Here is a 17,306-nt window from a genome sequence, read left to right as displayed (position 1 = left end):
ACATGTAACACAGTATGTTTAACCACTGAGAAGGCAAAGGGTTGAGTGACCTAAATCTTCTGTATGAAGTTTTCAAACAAGTTTGTCAGGAAAGAGGACTTCCATCCAGAGGGGTTCCCCTCCTCCCACCAGTCTCCTACTTAATTTTTTTCTCTTTGTGTATTTTGTCAGCTGAACATAAGCCAGTAATTGAGAACAAGGTTGGTAGAAGGTGGGCTCTGTGGAATAAGATAGCACTCTGTGGGTCCTAATATAGTTTCTCAGGGTGAAACATAGTCTCACTTTGGTCATAAGTTAGCATAAAGAGAGAAATGGACTCTCCATTCCAGAAAGATTGAAGATGTGAACATGATTTGGTCCGGCCAGCAGGAGAAACTGCAGGTGGTGGCTGGTGCATGCTTTACTAGAAAAGTAGTGGAGGTTCTGCGATGTGCAGCCCTGGAGATGGGGTGGGGCACCTATCCACACAAGAAAGGTGCAGACAATCACACTGTTTAAGCCAATTAAAAGTATATGAGTCCTCTATTAGGAGTGACCAAGAGCAGTCTCACACCTCAAAGTGTCTTGGTGCTGAAGCTCAGGGGTACAGCATTTTTTAAAGGCAAAAGTCACCAAGACCATCATTTATATCAAAGCTAGATGAGGGTTAGTGTAACCCTGAAACATTCATTTCTGGCAGAATATAGTAATTAATTTAGACATAATAACAATTATTTTTTTACTTATACCTTCCTCAGTTATTTTAGTTTATGATTAAGTTTCTATAAACATTAATTATTTTGGTTAATACATCTGGACCAATGGTTAAGGCCATGGAAATCTCAAATGCGTTGCCAAGGTAAATGTGACTATTGTGTGGTAGAAAGCCAAGAACTGTCTAAAAAACATAAAATGGAGTCAGGACAAGATGGGGATACCTCAGTAATGTCTTACGTGGATGGGATATCCACATAAGGGGAGGAATATAGAGAACACTACATAGTGAACATGAGCACTCAGCCAAGTCTAAGAGAAATCAGAGGCTTTTAGGAAGATCCCAGAGGGCCAGGAAGTAGCAAGCCTGAGCCACCATGTGTCAGAGGCAACAGATAAAACCCAAGTGTGGTCCTAGAGAAGCTGGAGGTTCTGTCATTAGAGCAAAGCAGAGAGTTAGGCTAGGCATGAGGCTAGAGTTGCAGAGAAGTTGCAGACCCAACCAGCCAGAAGAAGAGGCTTTCTGGACAGGGAGCTTTTGTGTGGAGAATATAGTAAAGAAAAGCCAAGAGGAAAACAAGGTATTTTAGAGGTAGAAAGGACATTTGCTACAGGGATCTTTGAACCATTTGCCACTATGGTGTATAAAATCTAGGTCTGTACAAATGTTTACATCAAGGGAGCTATGTGTATGCCATTAAAAGCCATTGTTTAATTTGTTTTTCTCTAAAGAGAAATGTTATAAAAGAAAATTGGTCATGTGGTTATGATCCCCTCCCCTGCCCCAGGCTAAAGCATTTTGGGAAAAGGCACCTAAAAGGAGAATACTAGGCGGGCAAGAATGGGCAAGAATGAGCTGTGTCCATCATGAGGCTTGGCGAGTGGGTCAAGCAAGTGGAGACAAGTGAGGGAAGCCTCCCCCACTCTGCTTTCTGATCTCCAAAAGTGTGGTGTGGTCGTGTACACGCCCAGGAAATCAAGCCGAGTTTGGGGCATCCCCAAAACTGAGCAACGGGCTCTAACCCAAGCTCAGAGAAGGAACCTGCCTTAACATTAACTTTTACTTGGTTGGTCGACAGTTATCCCAAAGATGAGCTTTACTAAAGGGAGACAGGGGCCAGTGTAGGGTGTGGAAAAGGAGCAGTAAGGGTAGAGGGGCCAATGGGGTCCCAGAGGGCGTCTCTTTCAGCTGAGTCCCCTCATGGGTTTTGGCACCATTATGAAAGGTTTCAGGTTAGGAGCTCAACATGCACACTGAGGGAGATGGATTGTCTGAGCAACATTCAGACCCATGAATGTGGTAGAGTGTGTGCCCCTCGTATGTGCTTCAACGATACCAAAATGTAGAGCAAAGCTTTGAGTCAATATGTGCAGCTGTCTCTAATTTCAGGCAGCAGGAGGAAAAGAGGTCTTGTATTTTGAGGAAGGAATGAGTGACCTTGAGGATGTGCGGAGAGTAAGAACGGGAGACCCATTTAGCTAACATGTTTCTATCACTCTTTTAAAGTAGACAAAACTCCTTCCTGTTCAAGTGAATAGAATCTCTGGCTGGGTAGAGACGTCGCATTCCATCTGTGCCGAGTCAATCACTTTGGCTACGGCACTGGTTCTCATCCTTCCTATTCAGGAAAGGTGAACTCTGAAAATGCAACAGGAAGGAAGGTGCATTTTCAGAGTTCACCTTTTGTGAATGTTTTCTTTGCTCTCAATCACTTATGCCCACATGCTCATAATACATGTTACACAGTTTATATAAATCTCCAATAAGGACCAACTTAACAATTTAGCTTCGGAGTATCTTTTTCTAATTTTTTCACAAACAAATGAGATATTTTCATCATTCAGAGAAATTACTCATATAAATATTTAATTCTTGCCCTGAATTCGACACCCAGCACCAAGTAACTGGGCAACTGGGCAAAATTATAGTACTAGGAGGTGGGGACAAGACAAGCCAGAGTTCAAGATTATCCTCAGCTACATGTTGTTTGAAGCCAGCCTGTACTTCATCAGACCCTAACACAAAAGGAAAAAAGAAAAGAAAAAAGAAAAAAGAAACTGATTACAAAGAAAAATTATGATTCATTAAAATTAAATCTCCCATACCCCGTGGGGGGAACACCTATTCCAAAGTGTCAAATGTATCACACTTTGGAATTTCTGGAGATTCCCAAGCTTGTCAAACATAACCCAGTTCGGTTAGTTTTAAAGCCTGCATGTGGCTGTGTTGCTTTGCTTGCTTTCTCTGGCTCTAGGAAGCGCCCAGACTCTGCAGATATCCCACGGGTCTCCCACCACACCACTTCACTTCCATCGCACATCTGTTTTAGGTTAAAGAATTTGACAGCAATTTCACATATGTGCAGCAATCAGAATTCTACCTGGAGCCAAACAGCAAGTATGTATTTCAAGTGCGATGTCAAGGAACTGGTAAAAGAATCTGGCAGCCTTGGAGTTCGCCCTTTGTCCACCAGACTTCCCAAACAGGTGGGTGTGAGCCAATACTGTGTTCTCTGCAGCTTTCCTTTTGATCTCTCTTTTCTTAGCATTCTTTCATGCTACCACTGAAAGAAGCTATTCTGTGGAGAATGATAACACTGAAATCAGCAATCATTGGAATGAGCTTTTTAAAGTTGACAATTGTGAAATGGTTTAAACCACTTGGTAAGCCTTAAGCTTCAATACACTCACCCACTTCTCTCCCTACAAGGGGTTCTTGATTCCACACACCACTGGGGTGACAATTCTTACACTGATTTTCTAGTAGTCTTTGTTTTGGAAAGTATCTTTGAATATATACATGCATATATACATACATACATACACACACACACACACACACACACACATCACCAAAATTTTAAAAAATCAAATAATATCAATAAACACTAATAATCACTACACTAAAAGAACCATAAAGAACTAAAAACACTTAACCATGCATTAAAGGCTTCTCAAAAAGACCTTGCTGATAGATATCCAAAAGATCTCCTTCCTATTATTAATAATTACCCATACATAAATTGAATCATGCCGCACAATAAAGTCTTCTTAGTGAAATAGATTTCAATTGTAAGCAAGTGATAAAGTCAATCAATTATAATTCTCATTATATTCCAGAATGCATCCATGAACCAGAGGTATGCCTTTTATGTATAGTTTATATGCCAGGTGATTTTTGCTTCCCAGGAAGAACACATCCAACTTAATCGATGCTCACATCATTAATGACATCATCCTTACTGTAACAGTTTGATAACTGTAATCTGTGATTTCAAGTGGAAGGAGCCAGACAAGCCAAGTTCTTTTGGCGCCCCCTGGCGGCCAAATCTTAGAGATATATTAATAAGGGAATAATTTTCACGTTGTCAGGTCTCTCTTTTTTGGAAGTTAAGGTTTTTTTTTCTTTTTTTTTTTTCCGATATATTTTTTTTTTACATTTCAAATGATTTCCCCCTTTCTGACCCCCCACTCCCAGAAAGTCCCATAAGCCCCCTTCCCTCCCCCTGTTCTCCCACCCACCCCTTCCCACTTCCCTGTTCTGGTTTTGCCCTATACTGCTACACTGAGTCTTTCCAGAACAAGGGGCCACTCCTCCGTTCTTCTTGTACCTCATTTAATGTATGGATTATGTTTTGGGTTTTCCAGTTCTCTAGGTTAATATCCACTTATTAGTGAGTGCATACCATGATTGATCTTTTGAGACTGGGTTCCCTCACTTAATATGATGTTCTCCAGCTCCATCCATTTGCCTAAGAATTTCATGAATTCATTGTTTCTAATGGCTGAATAGTACTCCATTGTGTATATATACCACATTTTTTGCATCCACAGTTGAGGGATACCTGGGTTCTTTCCAGCTTCTGGCTATTATAAATCTGGTGAGAAGTCTGGTGTAATTCTGACAGGTCTTCTGTTATATGGATTTCCTGGATGTTCTGGGATACAAGCTTTTTGCATTTTGCATTTTCTTTGACTGTTGAGTCAATGGTTTCTATGGTATCTTCGGCATCTGAGATTCTTCCATCTCTTGTATTCTATTGTTGATATTTGCATCTATGGCCCCTGATTTCTTCTCAAGGTTTTCTATCTCCAAAGTTGTCTCCCTTTGTGATTTCTTAGTTGTTTCTACTTCTGTTTTTAGATCCAGGATGGTTTTGCTCAGTTCCATCATTGTTTGTTTGTGTTTTCCTTTAATTCTTTAAGAAATTTTTGCGTTTCCTCTTTCATGACTTCTGCCTGTTGACTCACGTTCTCCTGCATTTCTTTAAGGGTATTTTTTTGTTTTTGTTTTTGTTTTTGTTTTTGTTTTGCATTTCTTCTTTATTGACTTCTATCTCTTGAGCCTTATTCTCCTTAATTTCTTTAAGTGACTTTTGTGTTTCCATTATATGGGTTTCTAGCTTATTCATGTTCCCCTGTATTTCTTTAAGAGATTCATTTATGTCCTTTTTGTGTTCTTCTAGCAGCATCATGACCAGTGATTTTAAATCCAAATCTTGTTTCTCTGGTGTGTTGGCATAACCAGGACTTGCTGATGTTGAAGAGTTTGGTTCAGACGCTGCCATATTGCCTAGATTTCTGTTAGTAGTGTTCCTGCATTTGCCCTTTGCCATCTTGTTCTCTGGCATTAGCTGGTCTTGTCTCTCGCTGGTGTTTGAACCTCCTGTGAGGCTCTAGGGCTATTTCCGCAACACTGGATGGCTGGGTTTCCCCTGTTGCAGATTGCTGATGTGCTGTCCTCCTCTTGGGTGCCCTTGCAGCCCTAGTGTGTTTTGCCCCAGATTGTGTCTGTGAACCAGATGGTGCCCGTTTGCTCCTTCAGGGAGTACTGAGGGTGTATGCTGCGGGACCTTTTCCGAGTGCTGATCGATCACTCTGCTGGGCAGCTGATCTCCCAACCGAGTTGGTGCACACAAGGCTAGCCTAGCTGCTCAGGCCCCAAGTCTAGGCAAAAGCCTGGCAGGTCAAGGCCCGAGGAAAGTTCCCCTCGGGCTATGAGTGTTAATTGGTTCTGTCAGGTGGCCAGGATGGCAGCGTGCGCATGCTCCCTGAAAGTGCCGGGAGAGTCTGCTGGGCTAACAACCTCCTGACCAGGTAGGCACACAGATGGCCCATAGAGCAGCCTAGGTCTTGGGGGCAGTCCCAGGCCTGTCAGGCCTAGGCCCCCCTCCCCCCATGTTAGCCTCGGGCTATGACTCTTAGCTGACTTTGCCTGCTAGAACTCTCTAGCATCCTGTAGTCAAAATGGCTGCTCGAGTGCTGGGCACACCGATGCCCCCCCCCCCAACAGCCCTGGGCCTGGGTGCAGACCCCCGCGATGTTGGCCTCAGGTTACGTTTGTGCACCTCAGTCTGTCTGATCTCTCTGGCATCCAAGAACCAAGATGGAGGTGAGTCTCTTGTAACTGACTGGCGGGAGGAAGAGTTCTGAAGTGGCTTCTGTGCAGTTAAAGGCACCGTGCAGCCCGGCTGGCCAGAGAAGGTCAGTGGTTGTGGGCACAGGGTCTGCCTGGACCCTGTCACCTTGGTTCCACTGCTGATGGCCCTTCCACTGGATCAGCTGCTGCTGCTATTGCTGCTGCCACCACCAGAAGTTAAGTTTTAATTTATTTGGTCGTTACCTTGATATTGGTAAAACTTCTTGAGGCTTTACGTAGAATATAAAATAGATTTATTTGGTAATTAAATTAATTTAATTAAAATAAAATTTTATTTTATTTTGGTTTTATGTGTATGAGTGTTTTGTTTACGTTTGTCTGTTTGTGCCAGATGGAATACCTCAAGCTGGAGTTATGGATGGTTGTGAGCCACAATGTGAGGGCTGGGAATTGAACCCAGATCCTCTGGATGAGCTCTTAGCTGCTGACCCTTCTCTCTAGCCACAAGTAACCCGATTCTTTTTAAATAAATAGCCAAATGAATATAATTAAGCATAATTTACTTAAATTAGCAAAATAATGATCTCTATAAACTTGTTTGTTTTCTACATTCATCATATTTGGGTGTGTAATCTGCACCATTTTGCAAACGTATAACCTGAATCATGATTTGATAGACAGCATATGGCTCTATCAAATATCATGGGTTGCTCAAATGTGGAGAATTCTCACCACTACTCAGGAGTCTCATCTTTGTTGTTGTAGTTCAGTTCTGTCAAAGTGGAAGGGCAGATAATCTGACCACTCTACAGGTTAAGGGTAGGCCAACAAATAGGGTGTGTGTGTGTGTGTGTGTGTGTGTTTGTGTGTGCTTACCTGGTTTGTTTGTTTGTTTGTTTGTTTGTTTAGATAGAGTATTATTCTGTAATACAATGTTGCCTTTAACTTGTGATAATCCTCCTGCCTCCACCCTCCAAGAGCTGTAATTACAGGTATTTGTCATCATATCCAACACAAATGTTTAAGGACAAAGGTTCTCCATCTAGGGTAGCAGGGAATAAGAACCTACAAAATATAAACTTAAAGTTTCTTACTTCATAAGGTGAAATTTCACTCAAAAGGCAAATACCATTCAAACTTCAATATTTATGTTTCCCACACATTAGCTAAAAGGAGCCACAGTTGATTCTTTTGTCATATATCCCTTCTGTGATACATTAAATGAGAAAAAGTGAAAATACCAGAGAAAGTAAAAATATTAAAACTCAATTATATATTTTCTTCTTTGCAAACACAATGCAAGTTTATTTATTATATGACTTAGAATTATGTACTGCTCATGTTATATTTCCTATATACTTAAATTTTTCTGATTGTTATTGCAATGTGTTCTGGATTGCTTATGTATTCTGCCTTGCTGAGCTTTTATGGCCACACATTATTCTTGTTTGTAGACATACTATGACTTACTTAATCATTTCCTTCTCTTTTTTTCTGAGATTTTTGTTTATATCTGTGGGTTTTTTTGCCTGCATGTGTCTGTGCACCACATGCATGCAGTGCCTAAAGAAGCCAGAAGAGGGCATCTGATCCCTTGAAATTGGAGTTAATATTATGCAATATGTGGATGCTGTGAACATGCCCTGCCTCCTCTGAAAGAGCAGACAGTGCTCTTAACTGCTGAGCCATCTCTCCAGCCCCCATTTTCTTATTTAAACAAAATTTCAGCTCCTTCATTTCATCATTAACAGTAAGTTTTTAAAGACGGGCATATCGTGTTGCTGCTCTCTGAAGAGTCTTTTCCTTGCCTTTAAAACCTAGTCTTCAGCACTGAGTATGGCTGCACATGCCTATAATCTTATCACATGGGAGGCGGGAAGATTTTGAGTTCAAGTCCAGCCTAAGCTATGTAGTGAGAGCCTGCCAATGAGGGAATGAATGAATGAATGAATGAGAAGGATACAAGCAGCGAAATACTGGTCTGAGGCTGAGCTATTGGTCCAGTTGTAGAGCACTTGGCTGCTTGGTTTCAGTCCTCAGGATTGCTAACTATAACAAACATTTAAAAAGAAAACCCACCTCAAAGAGAAACTGAAACAGCTCATTTATAGTAAGAGTTAGTGTCATTTCTTTTTACTTTTACTGGAAAGCAAAGCTTTATACAAAAAAAAAAAAAAAAAAAAAAGAGGCCAATCAATTCCTCAGAATAGAAAGTCAGCCTTTAGCACACCCACAGGGGAAGTTTTTCTGGTTAGACAGCCATTCTCCTTTGTTCTTGTATATTCTCAAGAGGTTACATAGTAAGACTGGGTGTCTTTAGAATATTAAATAATAGCTAACCTTTCCTTGTCTTAGTATGGGTGGGGCTCTGTGTAAGCATTTTACCTATGAATTGTCCTTTGCTGCCATAGTCCTATAAAAGCAGCATAATCATTGTTTCCCATGTGGATAAAAGCAATGAGGCCCAAACACTTGCTGAAAGTTACAAAACTGGTGAAGAGCTAAGTCCCAGCTGTGGATTCCAGAACAGCTGTACTGTGTGCCTTCCCCAGAGACAAAAGAATGGCCTGTGTCATCAACCTGATCCCAGCCACTTGTCTACATGCTCTGAACTGCCAATAATAGAACCACAACAACAGAGGTTTTTCTCATGGAGGGCTCACCATGAAAACGCACAAGTGAGAAAATAAGATGCCATCCATTCCTTCAAACCTTGTCATAATGACATGAGGAAGCAGGCTTAATTTGAGGTGATAATAATGAAACCCTTGAGACAGTATAAGCATGGCAGCGGTCTGAGAGGCACATGGGAAAGGTAGACGTTGTTCAAGGCAGGATAGTCATGCTCAATTTATAATAAGTTTTCCAAGCTGGTTTCAGTCGAGTAAATTATCTCAAGTACAGTGTTTGTCAGAGTGGGGGCTCTGGGCCAGTTACATTGGAAATGCCTGTGCTGATCTCAGAACCAAAGTGTAAGAACCAGTGTTTTAAACGACAGACCAACCATCAAGACAGAGAAGTGCTGGGTGTGGTGGCTACTACCGGTTATTCCAGACGGAGGCATGAGTCTCACCAGGACTTCAAGGGCAGGCTAGACATCATAGTGAACTTTAAGCCAGCCTGGAATATGTAATGAGACCCATCCTCCCACCCTAACAATAGAGAGAATTACTAGTTACCAATCATCCCAGTTTTAGTTTCCAGCTCTGGTGTTCAGTGTTCCCAGCTTCTTCTTCGGTTCCTTAGCTGATTCAAATAGAAAACAATGGCAAGAAACACCATGTAAATGAGACCAAACGCAAGGGAGATGGCACTCAGAGCAGGGGTGCCAGATTGGGTTTCTATTATATAAATAAAAAATGGGCTGCCAAGGCCATATAGTCATCTACTACACACAATCCAGCATTTCTACGCGTTTTTAGAGTTCTGTGCTCTCCTTTCTTGAGTTTATGCTTGGTTTAAGGATCTGCTCATACGCACTGGGCTTATCTGGGCTCTGCTTACAAAAGATGGTGAAGGCACTGCCTCTGCCTTCAATGGAATCTGTCAGCCGAATTATGAAAGTGGGCTTTGTGGGAAAGCCTGGGGGAAGAGTCTACAGCTCTGCAACCTGGTCATTGGTGAAAGTGGTTTTATAAGCAACACACACTGGCAAAAGGCCTTGAAGGCACATTGGGGCTCTGCTGCTTAGTGTCTTACGTAAAGAACACCCAGCATAGATTAAAAACAAACAAACAAACAAAAAACCCTGGGGGACACAAATGTGGAAACTAGTTTTACTAATAACAGGCTTCAGTGGATATTTGAAAATCTCAACAATTCTCTCTATCCTGTCTGGCCGAGATCCTGGGAGTCGCCCACCTAGCCTTCCTTGGCAGCCTGGGTGCGATGCAGGTCTATGCTCAGGAATCTGGTTTCTTCTGGCTGTGAGACCTCAGTGAGACTCAGAACCACTAAGTGTTTCTAATTCACCAACCTGTCCTGCTGCTGTAGAAACCCATGGGGTCTCTAAGCACAGAAAATACCAGAAATGAGGAGGACAATTTGTCAATAATTTGCAGCAAAGCAATACTGAAAAGCAAGTCATTTCCCTGAACACTGCTCTGCCCTACGGGCCTCTCTGTAATGGACGAGGGCTTCAGTTTCGTAATCCTTTTATGAAGTTAGAACACCAAAGGGAAAGCAGTAATTTCATAATGACTAATTAGTGCTTAAGCTGCGACTTTCAGTAGAAGTTTCCCAGAGAAGACAGACACCCCTTTGGACTGTTTTCCAGAGGAAGGCAAGAGTGAGCAAGCTGTGAAACTTGGTTTCACTTTGTTCCTGTGGAGTTACTGGCTGTGGCATGGCCAGCTCAACTATTAGGTGCTCATTAGTTCTTCAGGACTTTTAGTGTGTAAAGAAGTGGAAAAACATGTTAATAGAATTCAGTGTGTGTGCTATTAAATATAATGCAAATTGAATAATATTGTAAAAAAAATGTGCTTTCCAAATTTTCCCTCATTTATAATTAGAGATTTGTCATTCACACATAAAAGATGAATTATAATTGGGATATTCTTGGTTAATAAACTGTGAAACAAGCACAGGGTTCCCTGAAATATGAACCATTTTGGACTTCTTATTTAGGTTTTATCCCCTGGTCCTGCCTCTAGTAAACCACTGCTCTTGTTCCTAATAAGTAACAACTCAAAAGGATTCTGAAGGGCTAGAGAGACTGCTCTGTGGGTGGGAGTATGAGCTGTTTTTCCCACAGGGCTACTGGACTATTCAGACTTAAGCACTGATCTCCAAAATAAGGTGAGACCGTTGAGGAATCTTTGACCACAGGTAAAATTCTTATCTCTAAAATGTTGGCATGCGTTGACTTCCGATCCTTATTGACTTGGGGAATTTTCCTGAACAGGTTCTTATTATCCGTTCTCTTACCCATTACCACAACAAGGTGTCTTTGTTCATCTTTCTTTTTCTCTGTAAACGTACTTACAGTGGAGGAATGCATGAATTAAGAGACTCCCACGGCAGTGTCTCTGCATACCTTGCCATCCTTAATATACATAGATGGCATGATCATTAATCCAGGAAATAGCTCCTGATCTGGCTCAGACTTCCAGGTGTCATGGTGAGTTTGTTGATAGTATACACCATTGTTTCTTCCTTGGGCTGCTGATGCCTGCCTGATGGTCTAAGGTCAGTGTATTCACTTTACCACAAAGACTGACAAAGGAGTAAGTTAAACAACCTCATAAATGTTTCTGTTTGTGGCAAAAGAAACCCACTTATGGAAACACTGCCTTGAAAAATATTAGAGATCTCAAGCTCAAGATATATGGAAAAGAATCAACAGATAAGAGGAGACGCAACATCCATGTGCAATGACATCTGTCCCAAAGCTAACGATAATAGTAAGAATTTGAAGCCAATTTAAGAGTCCAACCTAGCAATAGTAAATGTTTTTGAGGCTTTAATTTATGTAAAACATGGTACTGGTGTTTTAGGTAAACTGTCTTATTGTGGGAGTTTAAATGAGAATGGCCTGAATAGACTTATATGTTTGAATGTTTAGTCTCCGGTTATTGGAACTGTTTGCGCATTAGAGGTGTGGCCTCTAGCGGAAGAAGTGACCCCATAGCTATCTGACTCTCTCTTTCCTCTCTGTCTCTCCTCTGTACCTGCAACTTGCAGGTCAGATGTGAGCTCTCAGCTGCTATTCTAAGATCCATCCCTGGCTGCCTGCCGCCATGGTTCCCACAATGCCTCTCTGAAACTGTCAACAAGTCCTCAGTTAACTGTTTCCTTTTATAAGCTTCCTTGATTGTGGCGTCCCTCCACAGCAATAGAACAGTAACTGTACTGGCTGGTTTTGTGTGTCAGCTTGACACAGGCTGGAGTTATCACAGAGAAAGGAGTTCCAGTTGGGGAAGTGCCTCCATGAGATCCAACTGTGAGGCATTTTCTCAATTAGTGATCAAGGGGGAGGGCCCCTTGTGGGTGGTACCACCTCTGGGCTGGTATTCTTGGGTTCTGTAAGAGAGAAGGCTGAACAAGCCAGGGGAAGCAAGCCAGTAAGGAACATCCCTCCATGGCCTCTGCATCAGCTCCTGCTTCCTAACCTGCTTGAGTTCCAGTCCTGAGTTCCTTTTGTGATGAACAGCAATGCAGAAGTGTAAGCTGAATAAACCCTTTCCTCCCCAACTTGCTTCTTGGTCATGATGTTTGTGCAGGAATAGAAACCCCCGACTGAGACAGTAACCAAGACATTAAGATCCCCGAGTGAAGCGTGGCTGGTTTCCAGTTTTCCTGGGAAGAGCACAAGTCACAAAGACAATTAGTAATTTGTCTGAGATTACATAATTCCAAATGGTGGAGCCAGGACCTGAATTACTTTATGTGAGTCAACAGTTTGTATTCAAAAAAGCTTTGCAACAGGTTTGTGATCGAATTGATACTGTATTTATTGTATGAGCATGATCAGTATTAAGTAATCATAAGTGTGTTTTGAGTAATGTTAATGAAGAAGCACTCATTATATAATGCTGAATGAAACGACCCATGACAACATTGTTTAAGCACATGGCCTCCAATAGGATACTGATGTGGAAACAATACTTAATAACTATTACAGTAAGTGTCTCTATGTTTTGAAATCCTGTATGTTCTCCCTAATCCTGTACTTTCCATGCCTCCCATAATTAGTGTGTTTACTGAATAATCAAGAAAACCATCTGTAGAAAACCAGTTGGCTGAAGATTGGAAGAATCAGTGCTCTGTGCTTTAGCCCCATAATACACACTGCTGTGATGGAGAGCCCTGTGAGCCAATTAGTGCTAATACACTGTGACTTGTCCCCAGAGAAGCAATGCTATCTCTTTTGGGGCCAGACTGCTGACAGGGCCACCACCCTGAATTATCCTGATGCAAAAGTGAAACTATTAACATGTGAGACTAGTGACCTAGTGCAAAGTAAGTATAAAACCTAAGTGAAAAGTTCCACTCTCAACTGCCATGTCGGTGACATTAACAGTCAGTGACCACGTCTAAGTCTTCTTTTGATCATCCAGGATCCAGCTTAGTCATGTTGAAGTTTTAGACATGATGGGGAGGCTCAGCAGAGAGTGTGTGAGGTCCACTGTCTAACCTGAAACACATTGAAAGTTACTGAATGTTTGCTCCACAGCGTTGACAACCAGTTTGCCAGAGGTGGACATAGAGTGAAGAGCTAAGGAGATCATTTGACAGCAACCCTAAGAAACAAATAGAAAACATTATTTCCAAATCTACTTCCTTGGATTAGATTTGGTTAATTTAGCCAGGTATTTGTTGGGCTACAAAGTATACTTATGCTCTGTTTTTTTGCACAAGGATAAGAAATTATTCTTACTTAAAACAGTCTAACTTCTTTCCAGACACACTGTCTTCTAGGAAGATCAGTCTTATTTCTTTTTAAATTGGAACTTTTCTTTACTTACATTTCAATTGTTTTTTCCTTTCCATGTCTCCCTTTCTGAAACCCCCTATCCCATCCCCTCCCCCGACTCTATGAAGGTGCTCCCCCCACCACCCACCCACTACCATCTTCCTGCCCTGGCATTCCCCTACACTGGGTCATCAAACACCCTCAGGCCCAAGGGCCGCTCCTCCCATTGATGTCCAACAAGTCCATCCTCTGCCACATATGCGACAGAGCCATGGGTCCCTTCATGTGTACTCTTTGGTTGGTGGTCCAGTCCCTGGGAGCTACAGGGGATCTAGCCAGTTGACACTGTTGCTGCTCCTATGGGGCTGCAAACCCCCTCAGTTCTTTCAGTCCCTTCTCCAACTCCTCCATCGGGGACTCTGAACTCAGTCCAATGGTTGGCTGTGAGCATCTGCCTCTATATTTGTCAGGCTCTGGCAGAGCCTCTCAGAAAACTGTCATATCAGGCTCCTGTCAGCAAGCAGTTCCCAGCATCCACAACAGTGTCCACAATAGCACTGGCAACTATATGTGGGATGAATCCCCAGGTGGGACAGTCTGGACAGCCTTTCCTTCAGTCTCTGCTCCACACTTTGTCTCCATATTTCCTCCTGTGAATATTTTGTTCTCACTTCTAAGAAGCACTGAAGCATCCATCCACACTTTCGTCTTCCTTCTTAGGTTTCATATGGTCTGTGAATTGAATCGTGGGTATTCTGAATTTTGGGGCTAATATCCACTTATCAGTGAGTGAATACGATGTGTGTGCTTTTGTGACAGAGTTACCTCACTCAGGATGAGATTTTCAAGTTCTAGCCATTTGCCTTCGAATTTCATGAAGTCATTGTTTTTAATGTCTGAGTAGTACTCCATTGTGTAAATCTACCACATTTTCTGTATCCACTCCTCTGTTGAGGGACATCTGGGTTTTTTCTGGCTTCTGGCTATTATAAATATGGCTGCTCTGAAAATAGTGGAGCCTGTGTCCTTATTACATGTTGGAACATCTTCTGAGTATATGCCCAGGAGTGGTATAGCTGGGTCCTCAGGTAATACTATATCCAGTTTTCTGAGGAACCGCCAGACTGATTCCAGAGTGGTTGTACCAGCTTGTAGTCCCTCCAGCAGTGAAGGAGTGCTCCTCTTTCTCTTACTTTCACTATCAGTATATGCGAACTACATCAAAAATGCTTCCAAATTAGAAATTATCTGTGTTTCTGAATATCCTCAAATATATCCTGTAAAAATATACTAGTCATACAATGTAACACTCTACTACAGGACAGAATTGTCCCACCATTAATAGAATACCACAGGTAATAAAGAAACGACAGAGAAAGCATGAGGTTTTGCAGCATGTTAGCTATGGCCTGGTGGTTAAAGCTGACATAAACAGTGTTTTACACCTGTGAAAGAGTCTATGTGTGTGGCTTTCTATTTGTGAGTGCTTTCATATGTTAAAATACCTAAAAGTACTACAAAATACTAACAGCTGGTGAATGAAGCGCGTAGAATTGGGTTATTTTTATCTCTCACTTCTGTTTCCTGTTACAATACCTTCACCATAACTTTTGCTTTTATAATAAAAGAAGAAAGAAAGAAATTTAAGTATGATTTATAAAGAAGCCAGCTAGCCACTTGGGGGCAGTGTAACATGGCGAATGTGTGGCTTCATTTCAGTCCTATGCTAAAAAAAATTGTCATAGACTTCATTTCTTCTCTGATAGTTTTGTTTGTTGTTTTATTCAGATATCTAATTCTTGGTAAAATTACCCTCTCATAATTAAGCACCTTTTTAAAATGACTAGTTTAATTTAAATATGTGTAACTCATTGATCTGAAGCTATGATAACACACTCTAAAGGAAAATTGTATCTACTCATTAAGGCTAATAAATGTGAAATATTGCTATTTTCATAAGATATACTTAATAACCCATGAAGTTTTCATTGCCAAATCAACTGTAGTTTATGCAACAAAATTATATTATCTTGTAATAAAAAGCACAGTTTATTATTTTTAAATAGCAATGAGTTTTCAAATAATAAAAGTAAAAATAAAAATGACATCCATGTATGTTGTAAATCTTTGCCTTTGCCAAAGAGAACATTATGCTGCATTTTAATGCTGTATTTCTGCTTTTAAAATTCCAAAAGCATGTAGCTGCAAGTTCTTCTTGAGTTGTGGGAATTAGCACTGCTCTCCTACATTAGCAAACCTGGCTGCTGGCCACAACTACATAACCTTCATCACTTAGAATTTAGTAGAATCACTTGCTAGGGTGCAGAAGAAACTTAACAAACATTGAGAAGTTCAAAACAACTGCTGACTGCCATACCTCACAGGAAATACTTTCCTCTTTCTGTCAAAACACAAGACAGACCTTACAGTTTCCTAATGCTTTTATCTTCTAAAATTCCAGCCCATAGTTTACAGAAAACTGCCCTTAAGTTGCCAGCATACAATTAGCTTTTTCAAATAATTCTAAAGGCTTATATAGGAATTTTTTTCTTTGAATACCCATTGCCCATTTTTAAACAAGTGTCCCATAAATCACACTTTATCCCAAAAGTCTTTTGGTGGCTTGACAACAGGAATATCTCGAGTTGTGATAGACACGTTTTCAGAAAGTGAGTTTGAAAAGTGGTATTGGAATAGCTGGATAGCCAGGGTCTGAGGGGTGCTGAACTTAGATCCTGCTTCCGAGCTGTCTTCTGCCAAGGTTGAGGGCTGTGTCCATGAAGTCACCCTTGCCTGCTCTCGATGATTAGGAAGCAGGAGATGGGCAAGCTCGTTCTAGAACGCTTTTGAATTCAGACTTAAAATAAATTAACTGCCAAGCCTTCTTACCTCACCCCACTCCGACGCTTTCATGACTGGGGCCCTGAAAGTGTAATGGCTAGACAGGCCTGGCCAAGAACCAAAGGAGCAGGAAAGCAGCAGAGAGGAATTCTTAGTGACATCTCGCCTCTGTATTACAACCCCAAAATATCTGCTCATAAAAGTTCATCTTAGTGCAGCCAAGCCAGAGCCTGTTCAAAAGCAGAGGTGACACAACTTAAACTGTTAAAGAAGCTTGGGCTTCTTAGCATCACTAATTTGAAGAAACCACGTAGGGACAAGCTATTGCGCATTTTTGTGGCGAGGTGGAATTTTTATCTTGGTATTGTCGTGGTATTTGTTGCCTAGAAACCAAGAGAAATTGCTAGCCACATTGGTATTTTAAAGTCTGGTGTAGTTTTTAACTGTCTACGCACAAGTTCCTCCTTTGAGATGTAGTCACTGAAAAGGAAATAAGAAAATGTACACATTTGAGACCTTGCTTTATTTTACCCTCTGAACTCATTAGAATGACAAGTTTAATCATTTCCAAACAAGAGAAGACTGTCTCAGCAGAGTGTACCATCTGAATGCTAAGACCTAAAATGCTGACACCCTTTCTTATTTTTTTTTATTTGATATAATTTATTTACATTTCAAATGATTTCCCCTTTTCTAGCCCCCCCCCACTCCCCGAAAGTCCCGTAAGCCCCCTTCTCTTCCCCTGCCCTCCCTCCCACCCCTTCCCAGTTCCCCATTCTGGTTTTGCCAAATACTGTTTCACTGAGTCTTTCCAGAACCAGGGACCACTCCTGCTTTCTTCTTGTATCTCATTTGATGTGTGGATTATGTTTTGGGTATTCCAGTTTTCTAGGTTAATAACCACTTATTAGTGAGTGCATACCATGATTCACCTTTTGAGTCTGGGTTACCTCACTTAGTATGATGTTCTCTAGC

General features: G+C 41.4%; 1 protein-coding gene across 1 annotated transcript in view; it reads left to right on the top strand.

Annotated features, from left to right (window-relative positions):
• The window catches only part of Il23r (interleukin 23 receptor), a 91,106-nt gene that overhangs the window by 53,496 nt on the left and 20,304 nt on the right, over positions 1-17,306 (top strand). The window contains exon 7 of the mRNA XM_052173865.1: positions 3,024-3,180. Within this exon, the coding sequence (XP_052029825.1) occupies positions 3,024-3,180 (157 nt within the window). The remainder of the gene's footprint in view (positions 1-3,023; positions 3,181-17,306) is intronic.

The sequence above is a fragment of the Apodemus sylvaticus genome, chromosome 2, assembly GCF_947179515.1.
Source record: "Apodemus sylvaticus chromosome 2, mApoSyl1.1, whole genome shotgun sequence".
Taxonomy (NCBI): domain Eukaryota; kingdom Metazoa; phylum Chordata; class Mammalia; order Rodentia; family Muridae; genus Apodemus; species Apodemus sylvaticus.
The sequence above is the reverse complement of the archived record's forward strand: the minus strand, read 5'-3'. Positions and strand labels throughout refer to the sequence as shown.